The 16,656-nt window shown below is 39.4% G+C and overlaps 1 protein-coding gene across 4 annotated transcripts in view; it reads left to right on the top strand.

Moving 5' to 3' along the window:
* LOC117292478 (E3 ubiquitin-protein ligase TRAF7-like) overlaps nucleotides 1-16,656 on the top strand; it is a 126,452-nt gene that overhangs the window by 99,562 nt on the left and 10,234 nt on the right. For all 4 annotated transcript variants that reach the window (XM_033774535.1, XM_033774532.1, XM_033774534.1 and 1 more), the window contains 5 exons: nucleotides 837-988; nucleotides 1,585-1,624; nucleotides 2,016-2,132; nucleotides 8,739-8,855; nucleotides 10,489-10,608. In XM_033774535.1, the coding sequence (XP_033630426.1) occupies nucleotides 837-988; nucleotides 1,585-1,624; nucleotides 2,016-2,132; nucleotides 8,739-8,855; nucleotides 10,489-10,608 (546 nt within the window). The remainder of the gene's footprint in view (nucleotides 1-836; nucleotides 989-1,584; nucleotides 1,625-2,015; nucleotides 2,133-8,738; nucleotides 8,856-10,488; nucleotides 10,609-16,656) is intronic.

Raw genomic sequence — 16,656 nt, 5'->3', positions numbered from 1 at the left:
GTAGATAGAAAGATGGTAGTTATATCAAAGTTATCTCACTTGCTAAAATTTTAAAACAGTATAGACAGAAACGATTATTAATACAGTACAAGAAAACAAACTGACTCCTAAATTGAACCAGGGCCCAATTTCATAGCGCTGCTTAGCGTCTGATTTTGTGCTTACTTTGCAATTTCTATTTCATAGCGCTGCTAACTGTAAGCACACAAAAAGGCATGCTAACCGCACAAAAATAAATGACAACACAATGCAAATCCATGGTAAACACGCAAAATGGTCGCCCAATTTTTCAGCTAACCTGTGATATGCGCTAAGGCTTAAGCAAATTGTTCTGCTACAGTAAGCACGCAAATTTGCTTATCGATAAGCAGCGCTATGAAATTTGGCCCAGTTAATTACAGCTTAAAAAACAAAATTTGGATATTTATGGCTATTGTTAAGGGCACTAACAGTTAAAAACAAATGATAGTACTGGCCTCATGTTTCGGGCATAGCAGAGTTTTTATCAAATGTTAAAAGTCTTGGTCTTTTTCGGAGGCTAAGCTGAGTCTTAGAATGTTCTCTCTTTGACAATATGTTGACAGTCTTAAAGGCACTGGCAGTGACTGGAAACTATTGGTAATTACTCAAAAAAATTGTTAGCATAAAAACTTACTTGGTAAGGAGTAATGGGAGCTGTTGATAGTATAAAACATTGTGAGAAACAGCTCCCTCTGAAGTAACACAGTTTTTGAGAAAGAGGTAATTTCTCACTCAAATAATATAAGACTTCAGCTGAAGTTTTAGACACAAATCAAGTTTGTTTAAACAAAGGTTTGATTAATTGTGACTTTCAGGGTCCAGTGTGGTGCTTGTGTGTATACGGCGACTACCTCTTCAGCGGTTCCTCAGATAAGACCATTAAGGTATGGGACACGTGTACCAGCTACACCTGCCAGAAGACACTGGAGGGTCACAATGGCATCGTGCTGGCCCTATGCACACACGGGTAAGAAGAATTTATCCCGCCTGGGCCCAATTTCAAAAAGGCTGTAAGCACAAAAACTTTGCTAAGCAAAGAAAAGTATTGCTTCACAGAAATAAGTTACCAGTCAAAATTACATTAACTTTGCATTTTTGTGGCTGGTGACTAACTCAATATTTGCTAAGCAAACAAATTTGTAAAGCAGTGTGTTCTGCTTACAAAAACAGCTTTATGAAACTCGGCCCATGACCCAATGTTATAGAGCTGTTAAGCACAAACATCTAGCTAAGGACAACAAAATTATGCTAACCAGAAAAGGGTTACCAGCTAAAATTTTCAAATGTAAAATTTGTTACTGGTATCCTCCTTACTGTTGCTTAGCAGAAATCTTTAAGCAACATTTTCAGCTATAATATTGTATAATCCGCTATCATTTATATAAACACAATTTTGACGACCAAACACCAAATGATCTTAACAGCTACGCCATGAATTCTGCTTGAAAGTTATAGTGCTTGTGGTATCCAAAATAAACCTGCAGCCCCACTCTGACCTAGCCTGATTTTAGTCCCAGATACCCACCAGCCATTTTGATTTTTGATTCTGTTTTTTGTCTGCAGGAACCGATTATTCAGTGGCTCAGCGGACTGTACTGTAATTGTAAGTTGCTATTTTACTATATTATCACTATTTATTCATATTTTTATTTTCTTTAAAGACACTGGAAACTATTGGTAATTACTTAAAATAGTTGTTAGCATAAAAACTTACTTGGTAACAAGCAGTTGAAACATTGTGAGAACAGCTCCCCCTTCAGTATTGTAGTTTTTGAGAAAGAGGTAATTTCTCACTTCTGAAGCCTTTTATTATGCATCTAAAAGCACACAAAGTAATGCAACAAGGGTGTTCTTTCATTCAAAGTGGGTGGAGGTTACCTGTCAGGAACCATACACCATTAACTGCCGTATGGCCAGGGGTCGTACTCAAGTTTCGGATAGAACACGGGAAACAACAGAACATCGACTGATTGTGTTTTTATCTCTCTTGTAAGGTTTGGAACATAGATACACTGGAGCAAGAGAAGATTATACAGGCTCATGAGAACCCTGTCTGCACATTAGTTGCTGCAAATAACATGCTGTTCAGTGGCTCACTCAAGGTTATTAAGGTAAGGCTAGTAAAGATAGGAGTAGTGCCCTCCCCCTGGGCTGGAGTTGGGGTCGCAGAGATGGGTTTGTGGCCCTCCTTCCTCCTGTTAACCTTCTTTTACCGCTGTACATCCCTAACTGTAGGGTGTCGTTGCTGAGAGAATAATTTTTGCTTCTTTTTTTTAACTGTTGTGTATTTTTAAAACCATATTGCTATGTTTGCTAAAATTTGTATGCTGTATTTTAATATTTTTCTTGGCTGTAGAGCGCTTTGAAACAGTGTTAAAGCGCTTTATAAATGCATTTAAGTTAAGTTAAGTGAAGAATGCCAAGCTTAATTAGCTCTAGTGTTTCTGTTAAGGAGAGTTTGGGTTCAAGTCCTGGTCATGACACTTGTGTCCCTGAGCAAAACACTTAACTATAAGTTCTTCTGCCCACCCGGGCGTAAATGGGTACCTGTCTGGGCAGAGATGGTTCTTGTGATTGATTTACTTCAGTAGGGCATATTTGTTGCACAGGCTGTATACTCCCCAGGGAGCTGAGATGATTTAAGGAATGAAATATATGGCCCAGTGACCAGGGGTAATCATGTTGGAAGCGCTTTGAGACGCCCTTCGGGTGTGAAAAGCGCTATATAAAAACTGGTTATTATTATTATTAACTACATGGGGACTCTAGGACCAAACGATAACATGCATTTCTATATCTACAATCCCGGCCAAAATGCTTGGGCCACCCTTTCCTAACGTTGTATACAACGATTCCCTGTGCACTTCCCATTCACATTCAAAACATTTGTCCCCCGCCCCCCGCCCCCCGCTCAATGTTGACTGTAACTCAGAACACAATCAGCAATGTTGACTGTAACTCAGAACACAATCAGCAATGTTGACTGTAACTCAGAACACAATCAGCAATGTTGACTGTAACTCAGAACACAATCAGCAATTGGAACCTGTTGACTGTAACTCAGAACACTATCAGCAATTGGAACCAACATTGAAAGGGGGCAGGGGGGCCCAACGAGATATGGTCGGGATTGTAGCCAGTCTGTGGAATTGAAGTAGGTCAGATCTGCTGGTGTAATTGTGGACGCTTTTACTCAAGATGCTTCCGGGCCTCTGCGGATCATTGTAGGGTCAATTTATTTTTGATGTACTTTGCTGATCATCGCAATGACCAAGCATGCCTAAGTCGATACCATTAATTGGCCTGTCCCTTTTTTATGTTTAATCAGTAAAAAAAAAAAAAAAAAAAAAAAAAAAAACGGCTCTCAAAAATGTGAAAATGTGACAAGTCACCTTGGAATGAGTCAGATTTTTGCCACAAGTAATTATGCAAGACATGACGGAATTTCATTTGACAATCCACTGAAAGCTTTCGTGATGGAGCAAATTAGTTGTTGTTAATTGCTGACCTTGTTGTAATTAAGACGGGCAGGGGTCGTAATCGACGTACATGTCACGTAATCAGCTCCATTAAGATCATGGAATTATCTGTCAGTTGCCATTTTAATTTGCCGCATTTTCTTTCTTTTTTTTTAGAGGGGGGCGCTAAAAGTTGTACTTGTAAAAGTTTTAGAATTCTTGGTTTTTTTGACCTGAATATAAACTATTTCGGGTTGATGACCCCCTTTGCAACTGATTGTTTGAATCCTCAAACGGACACTGTGCCACAGTGTCATTTCCAATTCCATGGGGTTCAATTTTCTTGCTTAAGTTGGGACCAGTATTTATAAGTCCCCTCTCCTCCACACTTGTTGATTTTGTGTTTACTTCTTCCTAATTTTTATTTTTTATACTGTTGTTATATATTATTTCTGGTAATAAAACCAAAGATGCCTTGTACATTAATCTCTGCAAGGGTGCTTACTACATGTATGTGGACCAGCAACACCATGGTTAACCCTTACTCCTCCATGATAAGTGCTTACTACATGTATGTGGACCAGCAACACCATGGTTAACCCTTACTCCTCCATGATAAGTGTTCTGGGTTCTTTTACATAAACTACCAATTTTAAGCTTTTGGTTAGCAGAGTCATGAAATTGGGTTCTGGGGCCGATTTCACAAAGTGCTAAGATTGATCGTAACTGCGAATCAATCGTAGTTGCTAAGAAAAGTGTGATGTCACAATACAAATCACTATGGGATTACTGAAAATTTGTCTTGCGATGATTTTTTTTTGCTTTGTGAAATCGGCCCCAGGTCTACAGAGAACTCACAGTTCAAGAGAGTTTCAGTTCGATAGAGTTATAACCATTGAAGTTGGATCATGGCAGTAGGATACCATGGTTGGGGTTGGATTGTCACTTTTGACAGATTAGATGAGTAGAAGAGACAAGACAAGCCGTCAGTATCCCTCCAACTCAGCACCTCTTAGATGGCTATACAAAGTGCAAGACAAGCCGTCAGTACCCCTCCAACTCAGCACCTCTTAGATGGCTATACAAAGTGCAAGACAAGCCGTCAGTATCCCTCCAACTCAACGCCTCTTAGATGGCTATACAAAGTGCAAGACAAGCCGTCAGTATCCTTCCAACTCAGCACCTCTTAGATTGCTATACAAAGTGCAAGACAAGCCGTCAGTATCCCTCCAACTCAACGCCTCTTAGATGGCTATACAAAGTGTCAGATCAAAGTTACTTGGGATCCACACACAAAGCCCACAATCCTATCCAACTTTGTTTTCCTAAGAATCCTGCAACCCCCTTGCGTGATACTTCCTCCATGGGGCTCTTTTGTGTAATTCAATAGTAATTTGGGAAATCAGGCTAGGAAATGTAATCTTGGAATTGTTCGTGTTCTGCCGGTTTCTACATGAGTTTTAAAGGAACATTTCAGAATTGGTTAGAAAAACAAATTGTCTAAGATCACAGATTTACATAAAACTTACCCCATCTAATGATGATGATAGTAGAAAACATCACTTGAAATATTTCTGTCTGAAATGTTATATTTGATGAGAAATAAATAAAACTATTTTCCCGTTGGGTGTTTATTGCCCAGTGAGCGTCTTATTCAGGTGTCATGTTAAATGTTTTATCGGTTCTGAACTATTTTCTCATGATCCAGATTGCCGATCGCTCTCATAACTTCTACAGGTTTGTCAATTTATGTATATGGTGGATTATGCATAGTGTGCTTACACTGCCAGCAACAGTTTTGTTAGCAAAAACCAATTCTGTAATGTTCCTTTAAGCAGTTCAAGTGATGATAGTACCTGACTTTAAAGGGTCTGGGTACTTTTTGTAACACAAAACACAATATCCACAGATTTGCATTAAATACTTAAACAGTATGAAGATAATGATAGTAGAAAGCTTCCCTCAAAATATTACTTGCTAAGGTGCGTAGTTTTTTTGAGAAATTAGTATTAAAAATGTCGCGTCTTAGTTTTAGCATGTAAAAGCGTATTAACCAGTGATGGTATTTTTTACCACAACTGGTTAATATGTTTTTACATGTTAAAATAATTTCCAACTCACTGAGATGAAAATTATTGTTGTTATCATCATCTTCAAACTGAGTGAGTTTAATGTAAACCTGTCATACTTTGTGTTACAAAAAGTACCCAAATCCTTGAACACGTTTTAAGGAGGATGGGGGTGGATGTATGTGGATGGTTTGTAGGGATGTCGTGTGTGGTTAAGACCTGATTTAGATTTGATTGATTGGTGTCAGCAGGCTCAGTTCCTTTCTGTCAATCATACTCTTGTTTCTAACTTGAAATGTGCAGTTAAATTGTGCTGTATCATTTCAGAAGGATTGTAAGTTGGAAGGGGGGGGGGGGGGGGGGGTGCCCTTTTTAGAAGAAATATAAACATTTTTTTACTACATTTTTCAAAGTCAATTCTTTGACAGGATAAGCCCAATCAGGAAGACAAAGTCAGGAAAGGGCTCTGATGGACTGCAGAAACATACTAATGTATTTGCTGTGGGTTTTTCCCCCCAACAAATAATCTGGAATGTATTATTAACGAGCTATTGATAGCGATGGTCTGCGTAATTAGGTTGGACGGAGAGTGACTCTGGGCGTTAGAGTTCACTCACCTCGTGCTGGTTTTTTTGTTTTTAAAGCAAGAATGAATAGATCACTAAAATCAAAAGAGCTGCTTAATCAGAAAGTAATTGCTTAGCAATTTTCAGACAAGTAAAAAAATAGCAGGAGACCAGTCCCAGATGGTATATGTTGAATGGTATTTTGGCTGGTAGGCGTAATTTTGTTCTTTTGTAAGTATTGAATTCTCAAGAAAAAGCTCAAAATAGACACAAATTGTTTGTATTATTCCCTTCATGGCAAGTTTTCACAGCGTAGTGGTGACATTGGGGGAAAATGAGGAGATCGCTGAATGTAAATGAACAGGAAAAACATTAGCTATTGGAAATTATTTACATTTCCCTAAATATGTCTTCCGCCATCTTCCCCTATGTCTTCCCCATTATCCTAAATTAAAAAAGCATTCACTCATCAGACATATGTACGACTTATATTTTGGAAAAGTATTTCTATAAAATAGGTCCTCAATGAGCTTTGCTCGTTCATTTTCCATACCTGGTAGGATGTTGTTGATCAGAGCTGTGATTAATTCTTCCGTCATACATCAGTTTGACCGCAGTGTTGAAGTTTCTGGGCTGTAGACTTGTGTGTGTGGCTGGAGGGTGGGGATTATGGGTGACAATAAACAAAACTACAATCCTGAGACCAAAACGAGTTGTCAGGCGTATTGGATATCGGCTAAGAGCACCGAATTCAAACTTAAGTGTTTCTAATCAGCAGAGTGAGGGTTTGATTCCCAGTTGTGACAATTGTGTCCTTTAAGCAAGACACTTAACTATTGCTTCATCCCTCGGATGGGACGAAAGCGGTTAGTCCCGTATATTGTGTTACGCACGTAAAAGAAACCAGTGCACTTATCGAAAACAGAAGGGGGTTCACCCCGGTGTTCCTGGTTTAATAGGCAGCATATTGCGCCACACAGCACCTTGTAAACCATCACATGGTGCTAAATGTATGTAAAAATTATTAGGTCTTGTAATTCAAAAAGTAGTCCCACATACCTTGCAGCTGAGATACTACTATGTTAAAGTGAGATACTCCTATGTTAAAGTGCCTTAAGCGTAACGGATATGCACACTTTTTAAGAAGCCATTATCACAGGCAGGTTTGGGGGAAAACAGTCAACACAAGTTTACAAATGTCACAGAGGGTTTGTGACAGGAGATAGAGTACATTTTTTTCCCAGGTTCCTTGTTGTTATATGAAACAAAATTCCCAGTAGAGAGGGAAGGGGAAATGTTGCTACATGTAGTACTGATGAAGGATTAATGTACATAATTTGTTTCCTGCTGCTGAAATACTTTGCTCTCGATATATATCAAGATAAAGCACTGTATAGCAATGAGAAAGTAGGAAAATATAGACAAAATATCAATTGCGGTCGAACTTGTGTTGGAGAACCCAGTTTAACTTGAACATTATTGCAAATAGAAAAGGTTTGCCCAGGGTTTCTGGCAGTGGCTGCTTAATGCCTTGCAGCACCTTGTTAACCATAAGCAGGTGCTTGGTTTCATAATTTGAAAAATAGCTCAATTTATAAATGCTTAAAAAAAACAATTGAGCATTTTGATACTCCCCAGCCGTCGATTTCACAAAGAGTTAGGACTCGTCTTATCTCGAGTAATTCATCCTAACTTAGGATTAATCTTAAGGTCTGCATGCTAAAGTGCAGGGTTGGGACTCGTCCTAAGTCCTAAGATTAATCTTAAGTTAGGAAGAGTTTTGTGAAATCGACGGCAGGGGTGTGATATACATGTACATATAGGCCTATTTAAAAACTATGTTATTGTTACTTCTTTTTTGTGCTTTACATTTTTTCACAAATTTTGTCTTAAATGCATACTTCTGAGCCAGTTTGGTTTGTGATGTGGTCAAAACATTGGCTAAGAAACTGGAATGGTGAAGCACTGAGTATATTTTTTTTATTACCTTTTTTTTGAATGCAACTAAGGACCCCTGAAAAGTAACCCATCGGTCCAGAGTATTGTAGAGAAGATATTGGAAAGAAAACATTAGTGCCACAATCATTGGTACAATTATTGTGTCCATTTTCTGAAAAACAGTTTGAAAACCACTGATTTAGCAGTCATCTCAATGTTAGATCAATTAACAATCACTGTGTCAATGATGAATAAAAAGTTCTTGAGTTTATTGAGTAAACGATCTGCAAAGAGTTACTTAGTAGTTAGCCTTTGTTCATTTGGTCTTTGTAATAAAAAGTGTACCCATGATTGTGGCTGTGCACATTAGTAAACAATCAGTGCTTATAGACCTTCATCATGCTCTCACTATCTTGGTCATGTTCCCTGTTTCCATAACAGTACTAAATGCTAACATTCATTTGCGCAAACATGGCACCAGACTATTATTTCGTCCAGCCTTAGTTTGGTTACAATGAGTTGGAATGGAGTAAAATCAAGATGACTACACCATGATGAAGGTCTATACAGTGCAGGGCAAAAGCCACATCATAGCTCTTTATCCCTAGTGCAGTGACTACCTCGTTTATATAAAACATGCATTTGATAAATATTCATTGTCTGTGTTTCTATTACTATTTGAATAGGTTTGGGACGTCCATTCCCACGAGCTGAAACGTGAACTGACTGGATTAAACCATTGGGTCAGGGCGCTGGTTGCAAACGGCAACTTTCTCTACAGTGGATCCTACCAGACGATCAAGGTAAGTAGTTAAAAGCACTGGGCCGGATTTCACAAAGAGGTAGGACTAGTCTTATCTCGAGTTATGACGAGTTACTCTTCCTAACTTAGGACTAGCTATACATTTTCGATATCTCTTCCGACTAGTCCTAAGTTATGATTAGTCCTGACTCTTTGTGAAATCGACCCCTGGACACATTTGTTAATTGTCAAAGACCAGTATTCTAACTTGGTGATCTTAACATCAAATAACAAATCTGTGAAAATGGTGACTCAATTGGTCATCGAAGTTGCACGAGAATAATGAAAGAAAAAAACACCCTGGTTGCACAAATGACACATACTATCAGCAGCTCTCCATTGCTTGTTTTAACAAGTAAGTTTTTTTTGCTAGCAATTATTTTGAGTAATTACCAATAGTGTCCATGAGATTGTGGATAAATCTGCCCTGGCATCTGCTCTAGCAATGCAAAGGTCATGGATTCGAATCCTAACCGAGTGATTTGCCTGTGGTAGCCTAAAAAAAGTGTATAATAAGAATGATCTACATTTGTACTTTCTGCAAAACCAAATTATTATGATGGGTTTGGGTACTATGAAGCTCATTACAACTTTTACTGCATATGTTTTAGTCCTTAATGGACTCTCTTCTTACAAAACAAGAAAAGAGCTGTCGCAAAGTTTTGAGTCGATCCCTCTGAAGTGTCGGAAGCATATCACTTCCCAGCCATTGTTTTCACAAGCATGACAAGGAGCGTAAACATACTCCGCCAAGTCACACCTTGACTTTTTTTTTCAGAATCACAGTCCTAGTTTTGAGCTTGACACACACTCTCTCCCTCTCTCTCTAAGGTGTGTGTGATAAGCTAACAACGGATACTCTGCATTCCTGTCTAACACCTGTAATGCATTTCAGATATCCCTTTGTTTGACGCTGGGGACAATGGTGACAAACCGCTCATAATTTTGCTGCATCATGCCCTGCGCATTAATTACCCTGTAATTGTTTGGAATAGTCGCACTCGGTTGAAATATAATTAATCGAGTGAATGAATTCTATAATCTCGTGCCGTTTCAAGTGTTTGATGTACGAACTATTAAAATTAAAGTCAAACATTATATGGGCGATTCCATGAAAAGGTGGAATTTTCTTAGAAAAATGAAATTGCTCCCAGAATTGAATTTTTATCTTTATATCATTCCAAACACGTCCAAGTGTCAGGGTAATTTTTTTATTCTGTTTGGATATTGTTAACTGTAAAAAAAATTACTTTTCCAATAGTGCACTTTGGTGGGAAAAAAGTAATGTTTTTTATGGTTTTTTATGGCTGATCGATCTCAAACTTCTACAGGTTTGTCAGTTTATGGATTACATGAAGTGCTTACACTGCCAGTAACTGTTTTGTTAGCAAAAACCAATTCTGTAATGTTCCTTTAACACAAAAGTAGTAGTGAAGAAAAGAAATTAAGTATATCTGTTTGATTGGAAATGAAAAACCCAATCCAAATAATGCTTCCAGTAGGATTCGAACCGATGTCCTGGAGGTGGAAGGCGTGACAAGACACCACTACACCAACCTGACTCATTCTATGCTAATGCTAATTGTTTTCTTTGGTGTGTTTGTTTGTCTCCTGTATATCTTGTCTGGTTGTAGGTGTGGGACATGAGAACATTGGAGATCGTGCATAGCCTTCAGACCTCTGGAGGTAGTGTGTATTCCATAGCAGTCACAAGCCATCACATCATTGCAGGAACGTATGAGAATTGCATACATGTAAGTACTAAATCTAAGACAGTTATGTAGGCAAAGGGTGGTTTTCACAAAGATTAAAGACTAGTCTTATCTCAAGTTACATGTAGGACGAGTTAACGCAGGATGGTGTTTAGCTTAGTCTAATAATTTATCCATGAAACAACTTTTGTCCAAACAGAAATTTTAGCGGCACATGAGCAAAACAAGGATGAGTTAACTTAGGAATAGCCTTATAGTTTTTATTATCTACTAGTCCTAAGTTCTTTGTGAAAGCGACTGCTGGGCCCATCCAATTTTACGTCTCTGCTTACCGAAGCAAAGAATCAGCACTTACGGAAGCAGAGAATTCTGCGCTTACCCAAAGTGTTCTTTACAGGTTAGCAGTTAAGTTTTGCTTGTATTCCACGCTACTCATTACTAGGCATTCTTGGCTTACACTGCAAGCGCAGAATTGTCGCTCAAGCGGCGAATGGTGATCGTAAGCGCAGATTTCGGCAGCCATGAAATTGGGTTTAGACAGTGCCTTCTACAGAAGACGGTGCTTACTAGTTCACGCGGTTAGCCATCTTAGTTACCCCGCATCAAATTTATCATTTATGTTATAAAATGTATTTGAAGACAAAAAAACTTTTGAGACTAAGTTTGACTTGTGATTGAAGTTTTCTTTGGATTATCTCTTTGATGTTTCCAGCTTTGAAATCCCAGGGGTCGTTTTGATTTTTTTACCTGAATCCTCAAAGGAAGGATGCGAGTGACTTCTAAGGAAGTTAACTATGTGAGATCTACAGTCACTGATAGGTTCAGTATGGTTTAGGAAGAATGTCTCATGATTTGAATCCAGTGAAGGAGGGGGAGGGGGGAGTGCAGAGGGGGAGGGGGCACCTAAGTCTTTAACTGGCAATCTGTTTTTGATGATGAGTGAGCGTTTTGTTTACACTTCGCACGTCAGTTTGAACCAGTCACATTCATGCAGCGCAGGTTTTTGACAGCAAGTGATGTTTAGAAAATCGCGTGCGTATGCCAAGAAAGTGTTAAAAAAAAGAAACAAAAACTTTTTTGACATGCTGTCATTTGCACCCCGCCATCAATCAGCGACAATCTCTAAAAGTGGCACCCCTCGAACGGATATGGGTCATTCCTCTATACATACGAGGTCTGGTACGTTGTATTTGCAGTTAAATATTTGTGAATGTGTAAGCAATCATGCCTATCTGGAACAGCATCTAGTAAGGCACTGCTTGCATGCACGGGAGTCTTCTAGTGATTTTAAGCAAAGAGTTTGCTCCATTTGCAAAGGTTTTTTATTCATGCAAAGTTTTAAAGGGATTCTCTAACATTTTTTAATCATGTTTGTTGAAGAAGCTGGGTTACCCTTGTGCAATAGACCTTAATCATGGTGCGGCCATCTTGGTTTTCTCACATTGGAATCAGGGTATTCAAACTGAGGCTGTAAGGAAAAATACATGTAGTCTGGTCCCTTTTTGCACAAATGGATGGTATAATTCATTGCTGTGATACGATACTAGGAACATGACCAAGATAGTAGCAGGATGATTAGTATCTATTGCATGGTTAGGCAGATAGGCCTAGAGCCTGATATGGGAAGTGAAGGTTACGTCATCGTACTGAACAATCTCTTGTGATCAAACATGTCCAAAAGAACCAATATTTGTCATGTTGGAGTGCAATAGTGGGCTATGGATAGATGGGGATGTTTTGGACTGGCTGAGATCTCCTAGAACCCAGGGCCTAATTTCACAGAGCTGCGTCAGCAGAAAATGTTACTTAATTTTCGGCTAAGCAGAAATGAGCAAGATGCCAGTCACATATTGTACATGTGACATGATAATTTGGCTGGTAACCTTACTCTGGTAAGCATAATTTTGTTGTGCTAAGCTACTTTTTCTGCTGAGTAGCTCTATGAAAGAGGGGCCCAGCTGTCGCTTTCACCAAGCCCTTCCTAACTTAGGACTTCATGGACTTAGGACCAGTTAAGTTCCATGGATGTTATTAGGATGCATTGAACCCATCCTAAGTTAGGACGAGTTACTTGTCCTAACTCGAGAAAGAATTAATCCTATAGCATTTTAGTGACATCAGCTGCAGGTTAACCAGCAAATCTAGGTTGAAAAGTTTGTACTCAAAGCAATTTCTAATACAGCGGGGTTATTTGAATTTGGTTTATGATAGCTTGGGTTGTGATGTTACTTTAGGCAAGAAGATTCTATTTCAGTTAATGTACACAATACTACCATAGAATAATAAGACCACGATTGTCATCCATAAGTGCAGACTTATTCCGCTTTCCGTTGGAGTCCTCGGAGGGCATTTTTGAGACATTTTGGCAGTCACCCAGCCTGAGTAATCAACACCAAATGTGCACGTTCCCGTAAATTCAATCTAACCCCCGTTTTTGTTTGGCATACCACACGGGTGCTCGCCGAGCGACCGCTTCCCGGAGAATCAAACTAAATTTAAACACAGACTGCGGTATTGTGGCGCCAGAGGTTTACCGCAGACTGTGAACGCAACCGCTAACGGGATTTTCAGTTTAGTTGAACGTGACATGGTTATATTTCTGGTCGGCACATGAGCTCTTCATTTTGTTTCCCTCAACGTCGCCTTGAATTAAAGCGGATTTGCCATAAAGCTGTCACCATAATGAAATTATGAGCCGACACACCTTGGTATTGTTATGACAGTGTGAATGCACCTTTACATGGAGCTTAACGAACACACTCTGTTATGTCTGACTGGAATATTAATCAGACAACCCTTTCATACACAAGAGATTTCATGCTCAAGAGATTTTGTGTATGGCCCTATTTTGAGATACTTCACGGAGATGATGGAGCCAATTGCTCCATAACCCCCACGTCATTGTCTTTGTGCTCTTTGAAATGCTCTAACACTTATTTTTCTCAGTTGGGGAGATAAAGCGGTTTCATGCTGCTCTGCTACTTTGAAATAATCTGCCTCTTAATATCCGTAACATGTCATCAATTCATAAGTTCAAAGAGGCTCTCAAAACCCTATTTTTTACTGGTGCTTTTCACTAGATAAACTTGTTTCCTTCCTTGCGCCGTGAGCATCACTTGTGATGGTACCGGCGCATTATAAGGTACCTCTATTACTATTATACAGAGGTCCCTCACTTCAATTCACTGAGGAAACATTCTGCAAATGGTTCTTAAATTGCAGGCCTGATGGCTCCAAAATTGCAGGCCTGATACTTCACAGAGGCAACGGAGACAATGCCCTCGTGTGCCAGTCATTGTCTTGGTGCCCTTTTAATTATTCCATTACAAATTGGTATTTCTCTTATATATGTGTAGGGCTCCGTCACCGAGGGAAATTTCTTTGGCTTTTACAAGAACAAAGTATTTGGCACAAAGCAAGCAGCAACATGAAAATGGCAATCTATTCATTGTAGCTATCAGCCATAGCTTAAACCAAACTCTTGTACGCTTTCAATACGGGATTTCAAACATGTGCCTTGGCAGGAACTGAATGGCTGTAGATTTATCTTAAAGGCACTGGACACCTCTGGTAAATACAAAGACCGGTATTCTCACTTGATGTATCCCAACAAACGCATGAATAACTAATATGTGAAAATTTTGACTCAATTGGTCATCAAAACATCCTTGTTTCACAAATGTGTGTGCTTTCAGATGCCTAAAATGGTATTTTAAAACTACGTTTCTCACAATGTTTTAAACTATGAACAGCTCTTTATGGCTAGTTACCAAGTAATTTTTTATTCTTACAATTATTTTGAGTAATTACCAATAGTGCCAAGTGCCTTTAAGCCGGCATACATGTAGGGTACCACATACATGTAGTCGGCATAGTTAAGCAGAATTGGGGCAGACGACATTAACGTGAGCTTATCTTGGCAACACAATACTATCAGGGCCATGCTCGATCACCATTCTAGTCTAGACTAACTCAATGGAATACATTAAGCTGTAACAACAAAACCATATTGAGATTTAATACTCCGAGGAATTACACATGTAGGTAGAGGTAATAATAATAATAATGATAAAGACTTGTAACGTGCACATAACCACCGTGCTTGGTGTTCAAGGCGCAGTAAAACCTCAAACAAAACCAAGAAAACAAACACAACAAAATCAGCCCTGGTAAACCTGTGACAATCGAAAAGTTTTGAGAAGAGATTTGAATTTTGAGGTACAAAGACGAGATCTAAGATTAAGTGGTAGAGAGTTCCAGATGCATGGCATACCTGAAGAAAAAAACCTGGTACTCATTTTTAGTAGTCCTCCTTGCATGACGAAGGCTCCTCTCCGAGGTCAAAGGAAGAACTACAGATGTATAGATGTATCATTGGCTGAGAGTTGTGTGTGGCATTTGCGCATGTGCAAATGTCCATTCAACCTACAGTATGGTTCAAAACGTTGAGACCAAGAACTCACTCCATGGTAGTGAAGTTAATAACGATCCTCTATAAGCTAGGGTAGTAGTCCTAGCTGATTTTCTACCTTCCGCCCAGGTAGTAAATGAAAAGCAGAACAGTTCTTTTCAGAACTGAGAAGTCTCCCGAAAGTCCTAAATCTATTTACCGCAAGCCAATTATATATTGATACATGTACCTCATCATGCAATGCCTCAAATCCAATATCTATTCAACCTTGTTCTCATGGGTGATCGATCTCGCCGCGCCTTTTTTCCCAGTCTTGCTCGCTCATAACTCCTGCATTTGGCTCATTAAAATAGTTAGGACTATGGTCGATCCACTCCACGCGCTAGCTCAAGTATGGTAATGTGTACAGTGTATACATTCAAACTTGACTGTAAGTGTAAACATGTTGTATTACTTTGAAACTCTTAACTAAGAGTAAAATATTTCCTTAAAGACACAGAAAAAAATACTTCCTAATATGTGTACACTAAACATTACTGTGGTTAAAGACACTGTGGAAGAGATGCTAATCAAATCATTATGGGCTTTGCAGTACTCCGCAAGACATGCATGCCCTTTAAAGGCACTGGACACTATTTGGTTATTACTCAAAATATTTGTTAGCATTAAAACTTACTTGGCTACAAGCAATGGAGATGTTGATATTTTAAAATGATGCGAGAAACGGCTCCCACTGAAGTAGCAAAGTTTTTGAGAAAGGTAATTTCTCACTCAAATAATAGAAGACTTCAGCTGAAGCCTGTTATTATGTACATGTACATGTATCTGAAAGTACATATACATGTACAACAAAGTAATGCAACAAGGATGTTTTTTCTGTCGATATTCTCTTGCAAATTTGATGACCAAATGAGCCCAATTTTTTACTGGTTTGTTATTGTGTGCATATGTTGGGATACTAGAATACTGGTCTCTGACAATTACCAAACGTGTCCAGTGCCTTTAACATGCACGCTGTGGTTGTTATGAGGTAAGGGAAGTTTGATACGAGTGATACCCCCAGAGCAGGGTTTGGCACCAGGTGTGCAAGGAGCTCCGGTTTCCTGCGTCGGAATAACTCAATTAGGAAGCCAGTAACGGGAGCAACCTGGTCCAGCAACGTGAGCTTTTGGTCTACCCCTCTGGTAGGAGGGATAACTAGGTCCCTTTTACCTTGCCGTCAAGTGGTCTCCACCTGCCATGTTACAAACAAACCAGTGGCAATGGGTACCACCCCCCCCCCCCCTTACAAAATGGCACAACCTGGGCAGCAATGTGATCGTTTGGTCTTACCTCTCCGGTAGGGGGGATTTAGGTCCCTTTACCTGGGCATCAAGTGGTATCCATCTGCCGTGCTACAAACCAGTGGCAATGGGTACCCCACCCCCCCCCTTACAAAATGGCGCAACCTGTGGGCAGCTCCATGGTCTTTTGGTCTACCTCTCCGGTAGGGGGGATAACTAGGTCCCTTTACCTGGGTGTGGTCTCCACCTGCCATGCTACAAACAAACCACAGGCAATGGGTACCCCCCTCCCCTTTACAAAATGGCGCAACCTGGGCAGCAACATCATGATCTTTTGGTCTAATAATAATAATAACAAATTCTTATATAGCGCACTTCACAATACTGTATCAATGC

The sequence above is a fragment of the Asterias rubens genome, chromosome 7, assembly GCF_902459465.1.
Source record: "Asterias rubens chromosome 7, eAstRub1.3, whole genome shotgun sequence".
NCBI lineage: Eukaryota > Metazoa > Echinodermata > Asteroidea > Forcipulatida > Asteriidae > Asterias > Asterias rubens.
This window is presented reverse-complemented; position numbering and strand designations above follow the sequence as displayed.